This window comes from Lepidochelys kempii, chromosome 5 (assembly GCF_965140265.1).
Source record: "Lepidochelys kempii isolate rLepKem1 chromosome 5, rLepKem1.hap2, whole genome shotgun sequence".
Classification (NCBI taxonomy): domain Eukaryota; kingdom Metazoa; phylum Chordata; order Testudines; family Cheloniidae; genus Lepidochelys; species Lepidochelys kempii.
In genome coordinates this window covers 82,001,076-82,022,990 of record NC_133260.1, presented here as the reverse complement: position 1 = coordinate 82,022,990, position 21,915 = coordinate 82,001,076, and the positions used below count along the sequence as shown (strand labels likewise).

General features: G+C 41.4%; 1 protein-coding gene across 1 annotated transcript in view; it reads left to right on the top strand.

Moving 5' to 3' along the window:
* FBN2 (fibrillin 2) overlaps positions 1-21,915 on the top strand; it is a 254,203-nt gene that overhangs the window by 33,950 nt on the left and 198,338 nt on the right. Inside the window, exon 6 of the mRNA XM_073344871.1 lies at positions 15,071-15,268. Coding sequence (XP_073200972.1) covers positions 15,071-15,268 — 198 coding nt within the window. The remainder of the gene's footprint in view (positions 1-15,070; positions 15,269-21,915) is intronic.

Here is a 21,915-nt window from a genome sequence, read left to right as displayed (position 1 = left end):
AGTGCCCGATTCTATTACAAAGTTGTAAAGTGGAAGTGGAAAAAGTATAGCCAACAGCGTTATGAACTGTGAGTGTGCGCGTGTCTTGTGGCGTGTTTGAGTCTGAGTGAAGTCACTTTATGCTCTCTAGTCTTTGCTTTACAGTTATTTTCAATATCAGTAAATAGAGGATTTTGGACTATCATTGGAAAATCCAAGATAATTGTAAAGCTCAAATTGTCTTTTAGCAGAAGGGGGTTTCTGAGGAAAAGTGTCTCAAAGAATTCAAACAAAGTAATGTATTAGTAGTGCACCGATTGGAATTTCAAATTATATACCAAAGACTAACTTTTACTTAATCTGACCAAAATCCCAGTGAAGCTACTGGGAGTTTTGCTTTAGTAGAAAATGCAGATTTAGGGCCACTGTTTGGATTTAAACACTTGTCTATATTTTTGCAACCCAAATGTTGTAGCATTGCGCTAGTACATGAGAACCAGAAAGGGAAACTGACAAGTACAACATAAAAAGTGAAAATGATTAGTTTGTTTTTGTTGTTGAAGTTGGGGGGAAAAAGTGTGAAAAGTGAATCGAGTATAATGACGAACAATTATATTGGATTTTAAAATGTCTTTCAGTTTTCATAATTTTGGCAGTGAGCAGTAACCTATGTCTCTTTAGTTTATTATTTTAACTGTACCTCACTTTAAATTTGAAGTTTAATCAAGGCATTAAAAGTTTTTTAAATTTGGTCCATTTTAAATTCTTGAATTTAAGAATGTCTCTTCCTTTACCACTGGTTAGAAAGCTATCATTACTTTTTAGAAATTTAGAAAGCATTTAGAAAGCTATCATTAATAACTAACAATCTATAGAGAAGAACTGTCCAGATGTCTGTTTTAGCATGTAGTGAGATTGAACATGTCTCCTGTGGGGTAAAAGCAGATCAGTAACATTGTTCTGAAGCTTGGAAAATACTGTGTTTTAGAGGGAAATCTGATTTCCTCCACTTCAGAGTAATAGGTTAGGGTATTGCAAAGGTGACATGTTAGCTCTTCATAGACCCAATTTGGTGAATTCAGAATTGTCTCCTTTTACCTTTTGTCCTACTTCCTGATGATTATCAACAGTGGTCCTACAGTCCCACTGAAGACTTTACATGAGCCTAATTGATACACACTGGAAGATCCTGTTGCATCCTGTTGTAGCATTGAGGCCAGTGGTTGCAAAATGAGGAAAATGTCCTTATTCCTGTCAGTAGAAAGGGTGTTGTGAATAAAAAACACTGACTGCTGTTTCTAGTGAACTATCCACTGAAACCAACAGAATGTCAGGATAACCAAGTTATGGTAGGCATCTTGGGGAATGTTCCTCTTCCAGCTGGACATGAGACTTTGGCAGCTGTGAAATAGTTAAGTCCCTCTGTTTTTTAATTTTTTTTTTGCATGAAATTAATTACTTTGAGTGCAGCTGCAGGACTTTGTTTAGAGGGTTTCTAGTTTGTTTTTGTTTTTTAAAATGTATATTTTCTCTAGTTTGAGCAGGATTTGCTATTGAAATAATGTTTCTCTTCTTTTTTTTCTTCAAAAAATTTGTGTGAACGTTGAAGGAATTCTCACATTGGTTAGAGCCAGGCATAGTGAAGTTGGTCTGTATAAGACACATGCTAATTCACCTAAGTCTTAACCCACAAAACCCCTGATATTTTAGTGTAGTGCCTTACTTGAATAGAGGCTCCCAATCATGCCTAACAGTGCCAAACTGTATGCTGACTAATATGGCCAAATAGGGACTCAGATGTAACCGTCAAACTCAGTTTTCACTTTTGACCTAGCAAGGATTTGAATATAGGTCACCAGTGGTAAAAAAAAAAGCAATAACTTTGAATCACTGGTCCACCTAGCAGGAAAATTTGAATAAACTACATACAGTTGCTTTTGTGTTTTGCAGCTATGGTGGGAAATGGGGGGGGGGGGGCAGATTAAAGTAATTGTCCTGACTGCTGCTTTACACCTGAATAATTGAAAAATGTCCCAATGTGAATCTCTAGGTTCAGAGGTTCTACGAATAATAAGTGTTAGGGTGTTCACTTAGTGGTACTGGTTCTGATCACTCTTACTCAAATGTGTAGTCTTTAATTAAATAAGTAGCTATGTTGTCTTCAGTGGGACTACTGGCATGAATAAAGATTTGGAGGGGATTTCTATATTCTATCTTCAGTATTCCAGGTGCTCGTTCTTTGTGCAGTCCTTAAAATTCCACCTTGCCTACTGGGGATTTCCAATCTTGGAGGGTGAATTCCACTGAATAGCATTGAGTTCCTAAAAAAACCAACACTCTCCCTGCAGAATAGGTGGCATTTTAAGTCTCCAGGATTAAATACATGGTCCAAAGGAAAGATTCCCATCCCCAATCCCCAGGGGCATAGCTAAGGCATTGCCCTGTTCACTATTTGGAATATCAAGTAATTCAAGGTTATAATGAACATTGGTCTGATTGTGCAGGGGCTGTGTTTTGCTAAGCAGTATCTTATTTTCTTAGTGGCAAATCTTGGCTTGTGAACCAAGTCTGAGTTACAGGTTTTTGTGTGGGGTAGGGAGGTTCAGCAGGGGTAGGGGAATGGAGGAATCCATTGCCATGGCGTAGCAGCATGGCAGCTGTTGTTGCACAATCAGGGTTACAGTGGATGACGTTGCTGCCATCTCCCACTCTTCAATGTGATTTGGTTGGTAGTCCGGCAGATCTCATCAGTGGAGCTTATTTGGATTTATTCTGGTGTAGCACTGCAAAATCTGACCCAAGGAGCTTTACAGACTTTTTAGCAGAAATTTATCTGAATACATTGGTGGAATGTTTGCTTTCCAATACGTAGAAAAGAAATGGTGACAAAGGATAAAGCTTACCATGAAAAAAATATAGCCTGGGTCTATATTCTCTCCTGTTGAGACCTCCATAATGGGGATCCCCATTAAAGGAAGGTCTGCAGCAGGTGCAGCCAGGGAGATTCCTTGGTGGTGGTGTACTTGTCCTGCCATGGATATCTGGGGACCATTGGGAGCCAGGACCAGTGCAGAGGCACAGATTCTTTGCAAATGGCCTTGGCCTCCCTCTGATCTCCTGGTATCCTCAGGGGTAGGGGCATGCCTGACGGACTGTTCTGCGGGCAGGGAGACCTCACTCCCCAGACAGAATGTGGGTTTTGTTAGATATTATGTGCATTGCAGTGGCACCTGGGAGTCCCACTGTGGGCCAGAACCCCAGTGTGCTAGGCATAGTACAAGCACAGAACAAAAAATACGCGTCCTTGCCCCCAAAGGGTTTACAATCTGAGTTTAAGACCAGAGATGATAGGTAGACACAGACAGACACATGGGGGAGCCCAAGGAAACAATTACACAGTATTGGTCAGCATGATAGGCAGTGGACCCCACACATCAAATCCTTAATCTTAGAATAGTATGTAGGAACTGCGGTGCGGTATAGGGGAACTTCGCAGAGATTTTCTTCTTATTTCATACTCCTCTATGGGCTCTGGCGTGTGTGTGCGTGCGCGCACGCAGGCAAGGGGCACGGTGGTGGTAATCAAGCCCTGAGCTTGTTTTAGCACACACTTTCTTGTGTGTTAGCTTATGAATTCAGTGTTCACTCAGTGTATCTTGATTATAAGGCAAGACTTAAGTCAGACACACACACAGTATATAGGAGCAATTATAAAATGATAGCAGGAGTTGGATGAAGGATGTAAACTTAAAAAAAAAATTAAAGTTCTTGCTGGAGCCAGGATTGAGAGAACATTCTTTTCCAAGGATAGAGACTTTGATTCCAAGCATGAAGCACTTTAGCGCTCATTTTATGATTCTGCAGTTCCATACGTCAAAAGTTAATTTCATAGCAGTTATTTCTTCCCTTTATTTCATCATTCATGATTTTTAGTTGGGCTCAAGAGCAAATATTTTTTTACATTTCTCTGCTTTTTTTATATCTTCACATTTAGAAAAAGTTATATATATTTTAGATGTAAGTTTTATATGTAGAAATTTGAAAGTGTGTATTTTTGTTCAAAAACTAAGCCAAGCTCAAACTAATAAACGCAACATTTTTTTTGAAAAAATTATTTTTTCTTGACACTGTGCCAAAATATTCCTCATGTGTTTAGGAAAAAAAAAAACTTTCTGATCTGCAGATGATATTTTGAAAATTGTAGTATCCTTCATCTACTTAAAGCTGACATAATATCAATTTACTAAAATGGATGTGCAAACCCTAGAATGTTGTTTTTGGAAAACAGTTACCTTCTTAGTTCCAGCAAAAGGAAAATGAGAATGTGCTTCGAATGAACCTGACAGTGTGGTAGAAACTGTAATTCTGCTAAAATCTATAAAGCCCACATATACTGCTGCATTAAATATGTTTTTTCTTTAAATTAAAATTCTCTCCCCGTTTTAATTGCAGTACATGTGTTAAATTGCCTAATCAATCACAGACATCCATTTGTGTGATGGAAAGTATTGCATCACAAAATACAGTCAGAAACAGTCATGTGGGATTGCTAGACTGGTAGTAAACTTAAGCTGGAAAATGAAATTTGTCAGCTGTATGGAGGAGTTTATGCCTTTGGAATAGATTTGTTCTATATTTTAAAATGTTTCAGTTGATTTAGCCTTTTTAGATATCAAAGTTTTATACTGATCTGTAATAACTTTTGTTTCAAATAATATTTTACAGAACTCAAGTGATTTTTCCGGACTTAGCTGAGTTTTTCAATGTTCAGAATGTTTGTTTAAAATGAATTGTATTAATAATTGTCTTTTATCTGTATCACAAACTTAACTGCATTAAATGTTTAAATTAAGAGTTTAGCATGTAGAATTGCTGAAAATCAGCAAACCCTAAAAAGGGAGACCTAATATTCAAGTTTTGGTTTATATAAAGTTCTTAGTCTAAATAGTTGTACTGCTCGGAGACTTTTAATTTCTCTTGAGGAAAAAAAAATAGTCCTGCCAAGTTTCTTTCTTTTTCCTAGAGACTAGCTCTTATTTTCAGCCAACAATCTTTTCTCCCCAATTTGTTGGATGTCACCTTTTGAGGAGAAAAAAAAAAACACTTTTTATTTATATGAGGCCTAAACCAGTACAATCCATCAAACTTCTTGTTCTAAATCTTTGAAACCTCCCTCATGGCACCTCCTCAATGTTTGCAGCTCAGTCTTACTGCAAAAAAAAAAAAAAAAAAAAAACCCCACAAAAAACACCTTTCCATATTAGAGTAATTAAAATATCAAAGGAAAAATAATTTTAGATAATCTTTAATAAAACAAACCTTGTTCCTTTCTAATGTTTAAACTTGTTTTTGCAAACTGCAGTTTGTGATCTGCAGATAGTGAACTCAGGCTGTACATGAAAGAATATTTGCATATGCATAAGTTTCAGATTCATTGTCTAACCTCAGTTACAAATGTATATATCATCAACCCCTTTTTCCTTGCTCAGATGAAAAATTAAGCAAGGCCAGGCCCAGTTTCCTCAACTTTTAATATGAACATAAAAATTCTGGTTAAGTTGTCAACCCTCCCCAAATCCATGAGAGAGTCCCAAATTCTGGTGGTACATTCCTTGGCCTGCTGACCTTGCTTGCCCCGCAGTTGAGTTGTGAATTTGTTTCATATGTTGTGATGTTATGACATTGCAGGATGACTGAGCAGTGTTGTTCAACACACATCACAGTGGGGTTAAATTAACTGACTGGCAAAGAGACCATGCAAGTCCCTGTCTACTGCAAAATCCCTTCTATATCCCTGAGCAGGTGTTTGTTTGCAGGTAGCTGTGTACAGAGACCTCTGCCCCCTTGACTTCTGTGGAGCTAGTTTACACACTGGCTCCATACATGAACATAGGGAGGAGTGTTGGGACAGGTTGAGGAATGAGAGCTACTACATCCCATGTAGGGTTTACTGTAGCGGCAGCAACTGCTACTTTAGCACGTAATAACAGCCAGGTAGGGTCTGCATCCCACAGCCTCTTAATTGTATTTTTCTCTTCCCAAGCATGGATTTCATCCTTCCACTCTGCCAGTATGGATTTAACTACCAACACAGTGCCTGGTGGTACCTGGACTCTGTAAGGGGAGTGAATTTCCCCCAGTGTGATTACTTGTCCTGTGGAATAAAATTAAGTGTGAGCCCTAATGGTGAGCCTGGTGAAGTGCTCTGCCACCCTTCAGTCCTGTCTAATTTCTGGATGCTTGAAGCATCTGTTTGTTATCTAATGGCAGTAATATGTGGGAGGGAGCTCTTGGGAGGTCCTTGGAGCCTTTGGTACAATTCTGTCTCCAAAATGAAGGGAGGGTTGAGATTTCCTTGCTCATCCCCTCCCTGGTTACTCCTAAATCATGCCTGTCAGACAGGATTTATCTCTGGGGATTATTAAAGTCCTTTTGAAGGGCAAATTTGGTTTAGATCTGGAATGGAACAGTTTGTATGAAGTGACAGTAATTTTTTTTAAGGTAGCGATGTCCCAGAGTCCCTATACAAGGCCTCGATTGCATTTTTGTATTGCATATACTGAACACTAGGCTTAATATTCTTAGTAAATCTTCAGAAATAGAAGTGTAAACATTTACAGCCAAGTACAGTTAAATATGTTTGTCAAGCCAGGCTACCTCCCTCTTTAGTTATTGTTATAAGAAAGTGATTGTTTAAATGAGAGAGAAAGTTAGAGAATCTGCAGTGAGTTCCTCAGTAATCATCTCTAGCACAGATACACCCTGTTTACCAGGGTTCTCATAAGCGTAGGCCCTAAACCACAATTCACTTCACATGCCCTATGGGACCCTGTTAGCATCAATAATCTCGTGTAGATGCTGGGATCTGCCAAAGAAGGGTCAGTTGCAGGGTTCGGACCTATATGGGAACAACTTATTAAAATATTGTGAGCACATCCATGCCAAGAAGAGGGCTCTATGCTTAGGTTCCCCCCAAATAACTTCTAATGGAGACTTTTTAAGTCTGTGGGGTGTCATTTATTTACTCTTTCACCTGCTCTTTCCTCCCTCCATCTTGCTGAGGCAGGCAGACATTTCTTTGTGGCTATTTAGGAGGAACGGACCATAATTGCTGGACAACAGCAATTAAACTGGGGAACTCATCGCCAGAAGAGGCGTCATTGCAACCAAGAGCTTAACAAAATTCAAAAAGGATTGGATATTGATATGGGTATCAAAATATCCAGAGTTGTCATAATTAATTGCAACAAATTTTGAAAGGCATATTAAACCTTGTGCTTCAGTGTTTAAGCCAATCTCTTCCTATTAGAGACCATGATGAGACCAAATGAGGGGTACACATCAGCCTACTGTGGGATTCTATACCTTCCTCTGCTGCATCTGGTACTGGCCACTGTCAAAGACAGGATACTGGACTAGATGGACCTTAGGTCTTATCCAGTACAGCAATTCCTATGTTCCCCACCATTAGAACAAACTTGGGTGTCAGGCAGGTTTATTTAAATAGCACAGAATTGATTTTTAAAATCCAATAAAATTCTAAGAAAAATATTTCTACATCTGTGTATATAGAGACTAATTGGGTATGTCTACACAACAAAGAAAAACCCACGGCTGGCCCGTATCAGCCTGCTCAGGCTGTGGGGGTGTTCTATTGCTGTGTGGACTTCCAAGCTCAGGGTGTAGCCTGGGCTCTAGCCCAGAAGTCTACACAGCAATGAAAGAGCCCGCGAGCCCAAGTTGGCTAGCATGGGCCAGCCGTGGGTGTCTAGTTGCTGTGTAGACAGGCCCATTGAGTTAATGCAGAATGCACATAAAGAACAGTAATGCTGTTGGTAATTTCAAAACAGATTTATAAGTACTGTATGCTCCTTCCATTTTCTCCATTCCTGTGCTTTCTATGCCAAGAAAAGCTCTTTTGTTTTTAAATTTACATTTTATTTATAATTTTAATCATTACAGAAGTTTTGTCAGTTTTCAAGTCACAATACATACTGAACTCAGACAGTTTTCTGAGACAAAGAAAACCACGAATAATATACATGACAGGAGTAAATCACCTTCTCTCACCAGGGCATTTAGACTTTAAGTAGCAAATAATTTATAGCATATGTTCCATCAGCGCTCTCTGGCAGAATTGTTCCAGTAGCAATACTGAAAACGGAACAAATGAAGAAACACCTAACAGTAAGACTTGAAAACCCACATGGAAAATCTGATTAATGGTTTTGTAGACTTTTAGGGCCAAAAGGGACCATGATGATGATTTAGTCTGACCTCCTGCGTAACATGGGCCATATAACCTCACCCAATAATTTCTGCGTCAAGCCCATAACTTTGGTTGAGCTATAGCACATTTTAGAAAGACACCCAGCCCTGATTTAAAAACTTCCCATGATGGATAATCCATTGCCTCCCTCAGTGTGTTATTCCAATGTTTTATTACCGTCATTTAAACATTTGTGCTTTGTTTTTAGTTGGAATTTTGTCTACCTTCAGCTTTCCACTGTTGGATCTTGTTTATGACTTTCTGTTAAATTAAAGGGCCATCTATTAGAAATCTCATCGTTATGTAGACACTTGTAGTCCACGATCAGGTCATCTCTTGACCTCCTTTAGGATAAATTAAGTAGATTGAGTTTCTATAGTCTCTCACTATAAGGCATGTTTTCCAGACTTTATATCCTTCTTATAGCTCTTGTCTGAACATTTTTCAACATCTGTTTTGAAGTGTGGGCACCAGAATTGAACACAGTATTCCAGTAGTGGTCTTGTTAATGCAGTATTCAAAGGCAATACTGCCTTCCTTCTCCTATCTGATATTCTCCTGACTATGTATCTAAAGATGGCATTCCTCTACTTAGCCCCAGAATTGCACTGAGTGCACATTCTCATTTGGTTATCTACTATTACCTCTAAGTCCTTTTCAGTGTCACTGCAATTTTAGAATGAAGTTAATTCTTTTACATGTAATTAGGAGTCTAATTAGAACAGAGTCAGACCTGACAGCCACTGGGGGCCGTATAGATGTTAGCATGATATCTAATGCTTGTGCCCTAGTATCCAGTGATATGGCATAATGGTTGCTTCTTGCCAATAGAGAACTCTCTGGTTATAACAACTTGAGTCCCATAGTGATTTGGGTTGCCTCCTCTAGGTTTTTCAATACATTACTCCCCTAATATCCCCCATCCTCTCACCCAGTCTCTCTGTGTTCTGGTCATAATCCCGATCTCCTTCCCCAAACTCCTCCATGGGAATGAGCCCGCCTTAGCTATAATGTTTGAGCAGTGTAGGGTAGGTGAGAGGATTTACATACCGAACCTTTAGGTCTTTTAGGAGAGAAGTGGGCTCCTAATTTACTTGAATAAGCCATGAGTTTAGCAAAATTAAATATTAGTCTGCTAGTGTTTGTGGGGGCCTGCAGCAGCCCCACATTCTCCTGAGGAGAACAGAGTTTTACATAGCAAAGCTTGTAATTATACTTCTGTCCATATTATAGTTGGTCCACATTATCCAATGTGTCCTCTTTGAAAAGTTTACTTTGGGGCACTAAAGTGACATACATACCAGACAGCACCAGCCCCCAACCATACTAATCTGTATAGAAGTGCTACAACAAGTTATGACAGTAAGATTTAGCAGACCTGATGAGAACTAGCTTTCAAAATTGAGACATCTAATAAATTGTCACTTCAGCGCACTAGAGATGGCATTCACCCCTGATGCAGCGGGCCAGGGCAAGACCATCCACACTGCTTAAACTTTGCAGAGGCAGTCTGCACACTGAGTAGCCACACAGGGTTGCTTATGTGCTCCACTGCAGGTCATGGAAATGGTTTCAATGCCAGCCCTGAATAGGCTGTTGCAGAAGGTTACTTTATGGGCAATTCAGAGATTGAACAGGGGATGGGCTGTATATCTATGTTCCTGTAGATGCAGGGACTCCAATACCTTGCACAACTGGTGCAGAAGGGCTGCAGCCAGTATTCCAACCTATTAAAGCAGTGGTTCTCAAACCATGGGTTGGGACTCCAAAGTGGTCATGACCTCATTTTAATGGGGTTGCCAGGACTGGCATTAAACTTGCTGGGGCCTGGAGCCCCCTTCAGCCCCGGGCAGAGGGGCTCAGGTTACCCCCCCCCCCCCGGGGCTGAAGCCCTTTGGCTTTGCCAACCCCTTCACCCCTGCTCAAGGCACTAGGCTTGAGTGGGCTCAGGCTTCAGTCCCCCCTGTTGGGATCCTGTAGTAATTTGTTTTCAGAAGGGGGTTTCAGTGCAATGAAGTTTGAGAACCTCGGCTGTGGGGACTTATGCAGCAGCCACATTAGGTTCCTTACCTCCACAACCAAAAATCCAAATGCTCAGACTTTAGTTAGGTGGAAGGAATTTTACCCTATATTTGATGAGAACTGTTTCCATTGTTCAATGGTAACCCACTGCTCAGTGTGTTATATATCCTCCTTTTAGTGACTTGTCCAGAGAGGATGAGAGTCTACTGCAGCTACAAGAATTATTCATTTATCTTGAGTGAGAGAAATTCATGCTGTTAATGTTGCAGTTCCCAGATTTTGTATTTGCTGATGAGCCAGCGTGGCGCTTGTTACACAGGAATTAATCTCTTAGCAGCAATGACCCTTTAAATTACTGCTGTACCTCTGGTATGATGTCTCTCGTTTGATATCATCAATGACGACAATACTTTGCAGGTAATACAACCCCATTCTGTTTTCACCTCATCACAGAGTGCTTGTACCTTTGGGCACTCGCATAGTCTGATTCAGTTTAATTATGTAAACCGTATTTTTCCACATAGGGTGGCTCATAGATATTCCTTTTTTCCACATACTTATTTTCCACCCCCCATGCCCTTTTAAGACAACTTTTCAGCTCCACATGTTTCTGAATCTGGTTGGTGTGGAGTTCTGATTGTTCTGAAGTCTCAAAGGATTTTTAACAATATTACTCCTGGTCATTCCTGTCATGACTAGACCTCATGCAGAGCAATGCTTAGGCTGCTGACAGTCAGAACGCAGGCACACATTAACTCAGCTTTTGATGCAGACATGAGTACCCATTTAGGAGTAGGCTATACCTCTTTCCTCAAACTTGGGGATAACTGCACTGAAGGAGGTGAGAGGGTAAAGTGGGTTCTAGCTGGGGTATCTCTCCCTCCAACATCCCCTGCATCCAGAACTGTTCCAGGGCAGGCCCCCATTACTCTGGAGGCACTTGGACTATTGGGTCTTGGGGGAAGACTTCAGAGAGAAGCCAGCCTGAGACTCTAGCCAGCAGCAACAAGATCAGCCAAAGCAGAGACCTCTGGACAGTCAGAGAACTCTGCAATTTTGACTGTACTTTCTGTGCCCTGTGCTGATTGGCTGTTTGCTCCAACTCTCTACCACCTCCTTCTTCGCAGTCAGTTAACCCACAGCTTCACTCTATACCTGCCCCTCTTACCCTCTAGACTCTGCCCAGCCCCCCTTCCTTTCCCTGTTCTTTCCATTTAACTTATCCCCTCCTAGGTTAAGCCAACCCATAACAAAAATCAGAACTGCCATGATGTTTGCTGCCACCACAGAGTGCACACTCCTTCCCCCACCCTGCATGTGTCTTCTCTGTTTAGATTGTAAGCGCTTTAGAACAGGGACCATTTACTACTCTGTGTTTGTACAGTGCCTTGCACAAGGAGGCCTTGCTCCTGTGGCCCTTAGGCACTATCATTATAAACAGGATTAATAATAATTTCCCCTCATTTAAAAAATAATAAATGCAGTTCTGGTAGTCATTTTGTATATAGCAGTATTTACAATTGGATGTTAGAATGGAAGTCTGCTCACTAAAGTAATAGTGTTAAAACCTCTTGCTGTGTATATGAAGAACATTGCCTTCACATGCCAAGGAGACTATATTTTGTTATAGCTCATACTCTGTAATTAATTGCAATACCTGTCTTTGTTAAAGAGCATATTATTTTCCACTGGTGAAATCCTGGCTCCATTGAAGTTAATGGCAAAACTTCCATTGGACTTTAATGGGGCCAGGATTTCACCCCATATCTTTACATTCTTATTTTCGGAACAGTTCTGTTTTTCTTCGGATAGCATTTGTATTTTCACAAAGTAACCTGATCATCGACAATGATTTGAAAGCTGAAAGCAATGTACCATGTGATATTCCCCTCAAGCTGCATGACACCTGCACAAACTTTCATGAAGGGAGTGCACAATGGTAACACATGATCGAGCTCTTTCCTAATCCTTAGCCTTTAATTAAAATTCAGGCAAGATTCACAATGAATTCATGGTACTGAAATTCCTGATGGGATTTATGGAATTTGTCCATATTTCAAATATTAGTCATTCCTGTATGAGTCTATTGTGTGACAAGGTCACTGTCTTCTCTTATCAATCATCGAGGTATATAACTTGTGTACATTTTAAGAAAATGCAACAGTCATTGGTTTGACAGGGAAGAACTTTGGCCCTCAGTAAAACTGAAACTGTTGTGGAGCTGATACACTCAGTATTTTGGAGGAGAGGGCAGACTGGGACCTTTTTAATGTCTAGCACTTCCTTTAGATAATGTAGGTATTGTAGCCAAAAAAAGTTGCTCTGTGTATTTGAGTATTGAAGAGAAGGCGGGGTAAGCATAAAAGTCTTAATATTTTAGTATAGTTATTCACTTGAGACTATCTAGGTGGATGCAAAAAGAAAAGGAGTACTTGTGGCACCTTAGAGACTAACCAATTTATTTGAGCATGAGTTTTCGTGAGCTACAGCTCACTTCATCGGATGCATACCGTGGAAACTGCAGCAGACTTTATATACACACAGAGAATATGAAACAATACCTCCTCCCACCCCACTGTCCTGCAAACCACTGAAACAAACCTCCCCCCCCCCCGGATGTTCTGGTTTAACTTGGATTTAAACTTTGAGAGTGGTCAGTTTGGATGAGCTATTGCCAGCAGGAAAGTGAGTTTGTGTGTGTATGGAGGTGGGGGCGGGGGGGTGAGAAGGCCTGGATTTGTGCTGGGGGTGGCCCACCTTGATTATCATGCGCATTGTGGGGAGAGTGGTCACTTTGGATGAGCTATTGCCAGCGGGATAGTGAGTTTGTGTGTGTGGTTTTTGGGAGGAGGGGTGAGAGAACCTGGATTTGTGCAGGAAATGGCCCAACTTGATTGTCATGCACATTGTGTGGAGAGTTGTCACTTTGGATGGGCTATCACCAGCAGGAGAGTGAATTTGTGTGTGTGTGGGGGGGGGGGGGGGTGGAGAGCGAGAAAACCTGGATTTGTGCTGGAAATGGCCCAACTTGATGATCACTTTAGATAAGCTATTACCAGCAGGACAGTGGGGTGGGAGGAGGTATTGTTTCATATTCTCTGTGTGTATATAAAGTCTGCTGCAGTTTCCACGGTATGCATCCGATGAAGTGAGCTGTAGCTCACGAAAACTCATGCTCAAATAAATTGGTTAGTCTCTAAGGTGCCACAAGTACTCCTTTTCTTTTTGCGAATACAGACTAACACGGCTGTTACTCTGAAATCTAGGTGGATGGAAATCCTCTACCCTCAGACTTTTCTTAACCCCTTTATATCATAATTTAGGTCCTGATTCTGCAAAGACTTATGCACACATTTAACTTTATGCACTGTGAATACACGCAGTGAAGTGAATGGGGCTAATCACAATATAAACCATATGGGCCTGATCCTTGGTGCAAAGGAAATGTAAAGTCATCTTAAATGGGCAGCTGAGAATCTCTGTTATGGGGGAATCCTGGGCTGGCATAATCAGCTGTCACCCTCTTTCAGCAACACAGCCTAAGGGATGTGCCACAGGAGGAGTGTGTATGGACAAATTACCGTTGCTTTCTGTTGGTCTGGAATGGCTCCTAGAGGATTGTTGTAAATCAACATAAATTTGAACAGTCCTGAAATGGCTCTGATTTACTTTGAGTGCTACAAGGATAAGGGGAATACAAGAGTGACTTTGAGCCACATTTCCTCCACTCCTCAGTCCTGCTCTCAGCACGGTGGATCTGTGTCTATGCTTTTACTTGTTAAATGTAAGGTACAAAGAAGATCAGTAGTAATCTAAAATAATCTCAAAATGAAATGCCATGGCTTTATTTCTAGAAGAATCCAAAATACCGCATAGATATTATGGGGAAAATATCCCTATTGTCCATTGCTGTATGAAAAAGGAGGAATATGCTAGTTGCTAAATTATACATCTGGTTGTGACAGATCATATAAATATTGAATTCTTATCCATAAATCACAACTTGTGAAGACAAGGTTATGCAAATCATTACAAACAAATGGGATTTAAAATGAGGAGGTTATGCTTTCTTTACTAAATGTTGTAATTCACCAACTTGATGTGACATCTGTAATTGCATATTTGCAAATGCTTGTCTTTTCCAGTAGTTCATCAGCATAGCATGTACAAGTTCCATTTTCCTTATCACTTCTGTATGAAAATAAATGATAACTGCATGCTTCTCACAGAATGCAATCCAGTTTAAGTCACTAGTTTGTACTAAGTATTTCAAATGGAATGCTAGCTGTGTGACTGTTTCTTGCATGACCTCATTTGAACTGAAGTGAGCCCATTGGTACCAGTGATCTAGATTTTCCTCTGGTAAATTGTAATTAATTTGCTCAGCAACTGGAAATCCCAATACCAGATCTCCTAGGAGTTAATAAAATGGTTTGTTTTTTTATTTTTAGCTTTTCATATATTACAGTATTAATTTTACAGCTGATTTTCATTCGATAATCTAAAAGCTCAGTTTTGGGGGGGGATGAACTCCCTTCATCTTTCAGCATCTTTCTCAATAATAGCTAAAATCTTGAACTGGCATTTACTTATTTTTACAAAAATTAGTGCTTCTTGTGGAAGGTTTCCTATTACGTCTGCATACAAGACCATGATTTAAATGTCAAAGATCTGCTGGTATTTTCTTTACATTGATATCTGTTGGAAAAAAATTAGTTCCCTCTGTGCTATGTGGGTCAGTTGGTTGAGGCAACATTGTGTTTGCATCAGACATTCCCTTTTTCCATTCTTCTTTTCCAGATTATAGAACAGGCCCCTGTTTCACTCAGGTCAACAACCAGATGTGTCAGGGCCAGCTGACTGGCATTGTTTGCACGAAGACTCTTTGTTGTGCAACCATTGGACGTGCCTGGGGCCATCCTTGTGAGATGTGTCCTGCCCAGCCTCAGCCCTGTCGTCGTGGCTTCATTCCTAACATCCGCAATGGAGCATGCCAAGGTAAGGCTTTTGATTTGGCTGTGCATGGTTACTGCATCGTGAATGTTGTCTAGAAAAGCTCATATTCACCTAAAACCAAATTACTGTTGTTTTTGTGCAGTGTTTGTTATTTCATAGATTGAGATTCCATGAATCTCAGAAATAATAAACACAGAAAAATTATTATGATTGCTGTTGTTCACAAAATTCTAATAGTCCTGGAAACGCCAAAGTTTTAGCTGGGATACATGCACCTAATAATGAAACCAATGGTATGGTGGGGAAAATACAAACCAAAAGAACATAATGAGAGACAAACACACAGGGGCTGTCTCTCACATCCACCAGCCATGGTATAATGCTAGTTACTGAAACCTGAGTGTCTCACTCTGGCCTTTGATTAAAGTAAAAATGCCCATGTAACTCTTCTAACTTTGAGTTATGTCTTGAAAAAAGAACTGATGGCCTCTTTGTTACTGTTGAGCAGTTTGCTCTGTAAAATGGTGGTTGGGGTCCTAGTTCTTTATCTTTGCTATTTACTTACCTATTTGCACAACCTTGGGGACACATAAACCACCAGTGGCTCCAACTACAAGATCTGTCAGTCAGTTGGGTTCAAAGGCTGAAGAGTGCATTAGCAGATGCAGTACCAAGAACATTGCTTTGTGAATGGACAGTAGCCCCCTGTGTCTTTGACTGGTAAAGAATGGTCTAAGACCTGAGAAGTCCTGTCAGACTCCTTGTCTGATGCACCATTCCTTTCTGCCTTTTCTCTAGCAATCAGTTACTGATTGTTCCACTCGCAGATGACCTCATATATATGATTAGGGCAGACATATCAAGAAAGCTTCTGTCTTGCCTGCTCTCTGTCTCTTCCTTTGATTGACTTCTTAAGCTACATGCAGTTTGAATGAAATGGCTAAAGATAGCAGAAATTCCAGATAATTAGGAGGTTACTTCTTTTCTGTTGCATAGGTGGTGGTAGTCTCAGGTTGAGATATGTAATGAATTAGACTGTTGTTTCTGTACTTTTCCTGCGATTCCTAGCAGCCAAGTTGGCAGAAATACTCTCCAGAGTACATAACTTCTGTACATTTTCTCTAGTTTGGCCACAAGGCACAAATAATACAGGATCTTGTTTGCGGTCAGTGTTCTAGGACCCCAAGGCAATCTCTCTTTCTGACTGTCTGGGCAAGTATCCACAGCTAGTGTGAGGTCTGACTCATTATCAGATCTGAAATCAACTGTTACTACAATACATGCATGGTTACAATCTGACAAGCCACTCTGACTGCTTATTGCATTGGGTATAAAGTGTTTCACAACTCTGCTTATAGCATGTAGTAATGGCACTTTACGACCTTTGGAAAACCAGGGTTATTCCTGTGTTTGTGATTGTGAATGGGGCTTCAGATTTTGTCACTGAAATATGTATGTCTCCAATGAAATCCTCAAACCCTACAGTCAATATGCAGCACCAAGAAGATGACGACACATGGATTTCTTTCTGTTTCTTTCATGGATTCTTATAATCATTGTATGCACTTTTACTTTTTGTAAAAATAGCATAAATGGGTATAGTCTATTAAAGACATGGGGGAAGTTTGTTACTGAGGGGAATCTCAAAATCAACCACATACACTGATCTGCCTGTGGGTGTCAATATCTTGTAAGTCTTACGACTTCCCAAAGCCATTTCAGAAAACGTGATTGGGTTGCAGTGGTCGCTGTACAGACAGATCCCCAGATGTAACTGAGAGAATGCCTAACACCGTACAAGAGAGAATGGTTATAACTAGGTGTAGCGAAGCGATGAATCACCGGTGCGGAGCCTCCTGCTGGTTGTCCTGGGAATTAGCTCTCCAGCCCTGGAGCGCCCTCTGCTGGCCAATGTCCTACTTGCCTCAGGCCCCCATGTCCCTCCCAGATCCCGGTGCCCCTTACCTCAGGGTTCTGCCCTCTGCAGTACCCCCATAGTCTCTGGATCTCCCCTCCACAGGGAACCCCCAACCCTCTATCCCCACCTTGACTCAGTGGCTACTGCCAGTCATCGTTTAGCCCCCCACTCTCTGGGGCAGACTGTGGTCCATAATCCACTCATCACTGGCAAGGAGGGTTTGGACCTGCTGCCTTTCCCTGCAGCCCAGTACCTGCTTTGGCCTTTCTGTCAGGCTCGCCCTCGGCCCTGCCCCTGTACCCTGAGCTCCCAGGCAGCCAAGTCCATCTCCCTCCAAAGCTGTCCAGCAGCCCTTTTACAGGGCCATCTGCGGCCTGATTGGGGCGTGACCCCAGCTGTGGCTGCTTCCCCAATCAGCCTAGCCTATTGGCTCCCTGGGGCAGCCCTTTCCCAGGGCTGTTTTAACCCCTTCAGGGCCGGAGCGGGTGACCACCCCGCTATACAAGAAGAACTCCTTTATCTAAATAGTCCAATATAAATACTTCAGTCAGCCAATAGAATGATTAAAGGATTAGGAAACTTGCCTTCTAGTGATAGACTCAAGGAGCTCATCTATTTAGCTTTGTAAAGAGAAGGGTAAGGCATAGGGTGACCATATTTCCGTATCCTGAATACGGGACACCTGATAAAATTACTCGTATTCAAGTGAGTTCAACGGCAATCAATCAGAATATGCAGTAGAACCATTCAAATTAACATCAAGTTGACTGAGTCCCTGTTAAAAAGAAATACTGCATAGTTGGATTCTTTTTATTTACCTTCTTATTTTTAAGGCTTTAGGGTTCGCATGGCGAGAGGTGACCCACACATCCCTACCCGCCACCCCACACACACGGGGAGAGGTCTCACACACACACACACTCTCTCTCTGGTGGTGACCAACTGTCCCGGCGCTCTCCGCCCTCTATGCCTGGCTGGGCCTCCTGGACGGACCCACCTCTCCTGGTACCTGGCGCCACATCTTCCTAAGGCAACATGTGTGGGGGGCACACAAGGTCATATGCCTCTTCCCTCCCCCCACCCACCCCCCGGTTTCTGTCAGGGTTCACACGAGAATGTGGCCAGCAGCAGCCTTTTGGCACTGTGCGGGCAGGATGGGACGGAAGGGGGGGGCTGCTTCTAGCCACAGAGGAAGAGGAGGTGAGGAAGGGATGACCTGGCCTATGTCTTTGTAGAGCTCATCTCTTCTTTCCCCTGCCATGTGGCTGGAAGCAGATTGTCCCTTTCTGCCTGCACAATGTTGAAAGGCAACTAACATCTCCAGGCTGCTGATGGTCATGGACATAAGCCAGCCCCCTCTGGCTACAGCATGGGCAGGAAGGGGTTAAGCTCTAAGGATGCATTGTGCACCAGGGCCCAAGGAACCTGACTGCAGGGGCTTCATGGAACCTGGCCAGAGAGGTGGCTCAGCAGGGCAGGGTGCCTAGGAGTCAGGGTCCTAGAGCCCAGTCTCCAGCCCTAGTCCAAATGTCTATATTGCAATTAAAGAGCCCCTTAACTCAAGCCCGCTGAGCCCAAGTCAGCTAGCACAGGGTTTTTAATTGCAGTGTATACATAGCCTTATTGATGATGTGGGGTGAGACAGCTTCCCATCCCAGCCAGGAAAGGGGGTTAAAGAGCTCCTGTGGGCACAGTCAGCATCTGCCCAGCACATCTAAGGCCTGTCCAGCCTGAAGGGGGTGGATCCTTAAAAGTGAGGATTCAAGCCCAATACCAGGTGGCATTCAGAGGGAAGCTCTCTAGCTTCACAAAGCAGAATTTGCTTAATAGGAAAGCTGCTTAAAGAGCCTCCGCTGCCTGGATCTGCCTGGAGCATTTGAAGAGGCAGAGGGATCATCTTTACTTTGTTTTCCTTTTTAAAGCCTCAGACACACTCGGTGTTAGGAACCCATCCCCCTGCACAGAGACTGTTTACCTTTTGCCTTGCAGGGAACAGCAAGGTGAGCCTGGACTGCTTTTATTTTGTTTATCTTTTTCATTTGAACTCCTTTTGCATCTAGAAGGGTTGCTTCCCCAAGCTTCACAGCTGGAGGCCCACACCCCACACTGCAAACCAACTCAATATCTACATCCAGCGAGGGACTTCTGGGATGAGAGAGGTGCTCACCCTCACCCTTGGGAGCACCCTAGACTGCAGTGGTTCTCAAACTTTTGTACTGGTGACCCCTTTCCCATAGCAGGCCTCTGAGTGTAACCCTTTATAAATTAAATCACCACTTTTTAATAAATATCTTTAAAAATATAACACCATTATAGATGCTGGAGGCAAAGTGGGGTTTGGAGTGGAGGCTGACAGCTTGCAACCCCCTATGTAATAACCTCATGACCCTTTGAGGGGTTTGAGAACCCCTGCCCTACAGGTTCAACCTGACACAGTGGCTGTACGAAACGTGAGCTTTGTTGAGAAATCATTGAATTCACTGAAATCCAGTCTAAATAATCCTCATAAGTAATAAAGAAGTTTTATATATGTTCTAAAATCCCTAAAGATGAGAGTTGAGGGTGGAAATGAAAGGGGGCATGAAAGATAAGACCAGATTAGTGATTTCTAATTGGGAGTGCCACTATTTGCCTCAGGAGGACTCTTCCTGTCACACACACACACACACAAAGGTCAGAAGAGATAGCACTAATCCATTTCTAGCTTTATTTAAGGATTGTGAGAAATGAAATTCTCCTCTTAAGTAGGTAATTTGGCCACTGTCATAAGAAAAAATTAATGGAAAAACTGGACACCGACCATTAGGAACTGATACATTATGATATAGAGGCTCTTTGATGTAATGGGCACTATATAAGGACACAGATTAGACAAATGTGGATGAGATAGACAGATAACCCATTTGAAGGAGTTGGAAGGCTGCATGGTGAGAAAGTTACATGAAAAAACAAAGAAAATCAGAACTTGCCAAGCCTGAAGATCTGGAGAACAAATTTACCTTATGAGGATCCATGAGTCAGCAAAGAATAACATCAAAGTCCCTGGTCCAGACGGAGAGGGAATTGGCTTGAGTACTAACTGAGGAGCTGTCCTCACTTATTACTAAATTGTATCAACAAGTGTATCACTAACTTCTGTAGGCTTCTATATACAGCTGTTAGCCTTTCTGAACTGCTAACCAGTTCTATCCTTATTTATATGTGAAAATTAAACGAGAATAAGGTATGGTGTGCACTTCCAAAGACTGGAGTTAATCAAGAATAGCTATCTAGAATAACCCCATGTAGGCAAGCCCTTACTTAAAGAACAAATAGCTATATCTATCCGAATATATATATAATCAGGGAAGTAAGTGTTGATCCAGATTATATGGTGTTAACTGATGTAATTTACACAGTGAAGGAGCCAAAGGCTGAGGTTGGAGCAGGAAAATCAACAAGAGGTGTAAAATAAAGCAGCCTGCCTTTATTTTTGTATGACTGTGGGCCATTCATTTCACTTCTTTATGCTCGTAAATAGGGATAAAAGCCTAGCTGGCTGGCTAGAGAGACAAGGTGGATGAGGTAATAATTTTATTGGACCAACTTCTGTTGGTGAAAGTGACAGGTTTTTGAGCTACACAGAGCTCTTTTTCAGGTCTAAGAGAGGTACTCAGCTGGGTGGCTGGCATTTTTTGTGGATTAATCAGTTATGTTTGCAGAGTGAGTAGAATGCTATAGATTTATGTATTCATTCATTAATGATACCATGGCAACCTAAAGAGGAATTTAAAAATAACCCAGATCTTTAAATCTCCCCATAGCAGTTCTTTTTGCTTCAACAATAGGTTTTATGACTGATGTTTAATTCAGGAGAAGACAGAAATGGCACCTGTCATGTTCCCATGAGATCAGATAGTCCCTCATCCAAAGTATTCAGACAAGAGACAGTCTTAGTTGAAAATATTTTCTTGCCATTACTACATGGCTGTGCAGCAAGGTAATGGCAGGAATCCCATGCTGGAAGATTTCTCAGCTCCTCCCTACATTCCTTAACAGTCCATTTTTTAGCTACTCCCTTTCCTCTTCAGACAGTGATTCTTAGCACCAGGGAGAGGAAATAGAGAGCTCCTACATCTTTGCCCCACTACTGAGTGGCTAATCCAATCTCAAGAGTTTTCTCAAACATCTTCCCTCCTACTGCCCATTGTTCTTATGAAAATGGGAAGGAGCTGCAGGAGATGATATGCTGAATAATGATATAGTGAGAATACATCCAGTCAGAGATGGCAGAATACATAAAAACTTCAAATTCATGATGAAAAACAACAGATATTAATTTCCTGATAGGTCAGTTCTGAAGAACTGCTGTGTGTGTTAGTGACTCTCTTAAAATAGATGTCCCCTTACCTGGGACTCCATCTGGCTCCCATTGAAGTTAATGCCATAGCTCTCAGGATCAGACCCCTAGTAACTGATAATACCTTAAATTATTAAAACAAGAAAAAAAATCTGTGATTTTCACCGTTTCTGCAGATTATTTACTTTTGCATTATTTTACTCATCTAGCACACACAGAAAAGGCTAGTCTTTTCAACTGTATTCTAGGCCATTTAGCATTCTGGTTCTCAAGCACCGGGTTAATTAAAAAACAACCAAATCTATTTTCATTTAAATTAAAATATAACATTCAGGTGAATGGTTTTGGGTTTTTTTTTTTTTTTTTTAAACAAAAAAGTTTTACTAAACAGAAACAAACCAAGCTTCTTCCCCAAAATTTAGGGTCTAAATC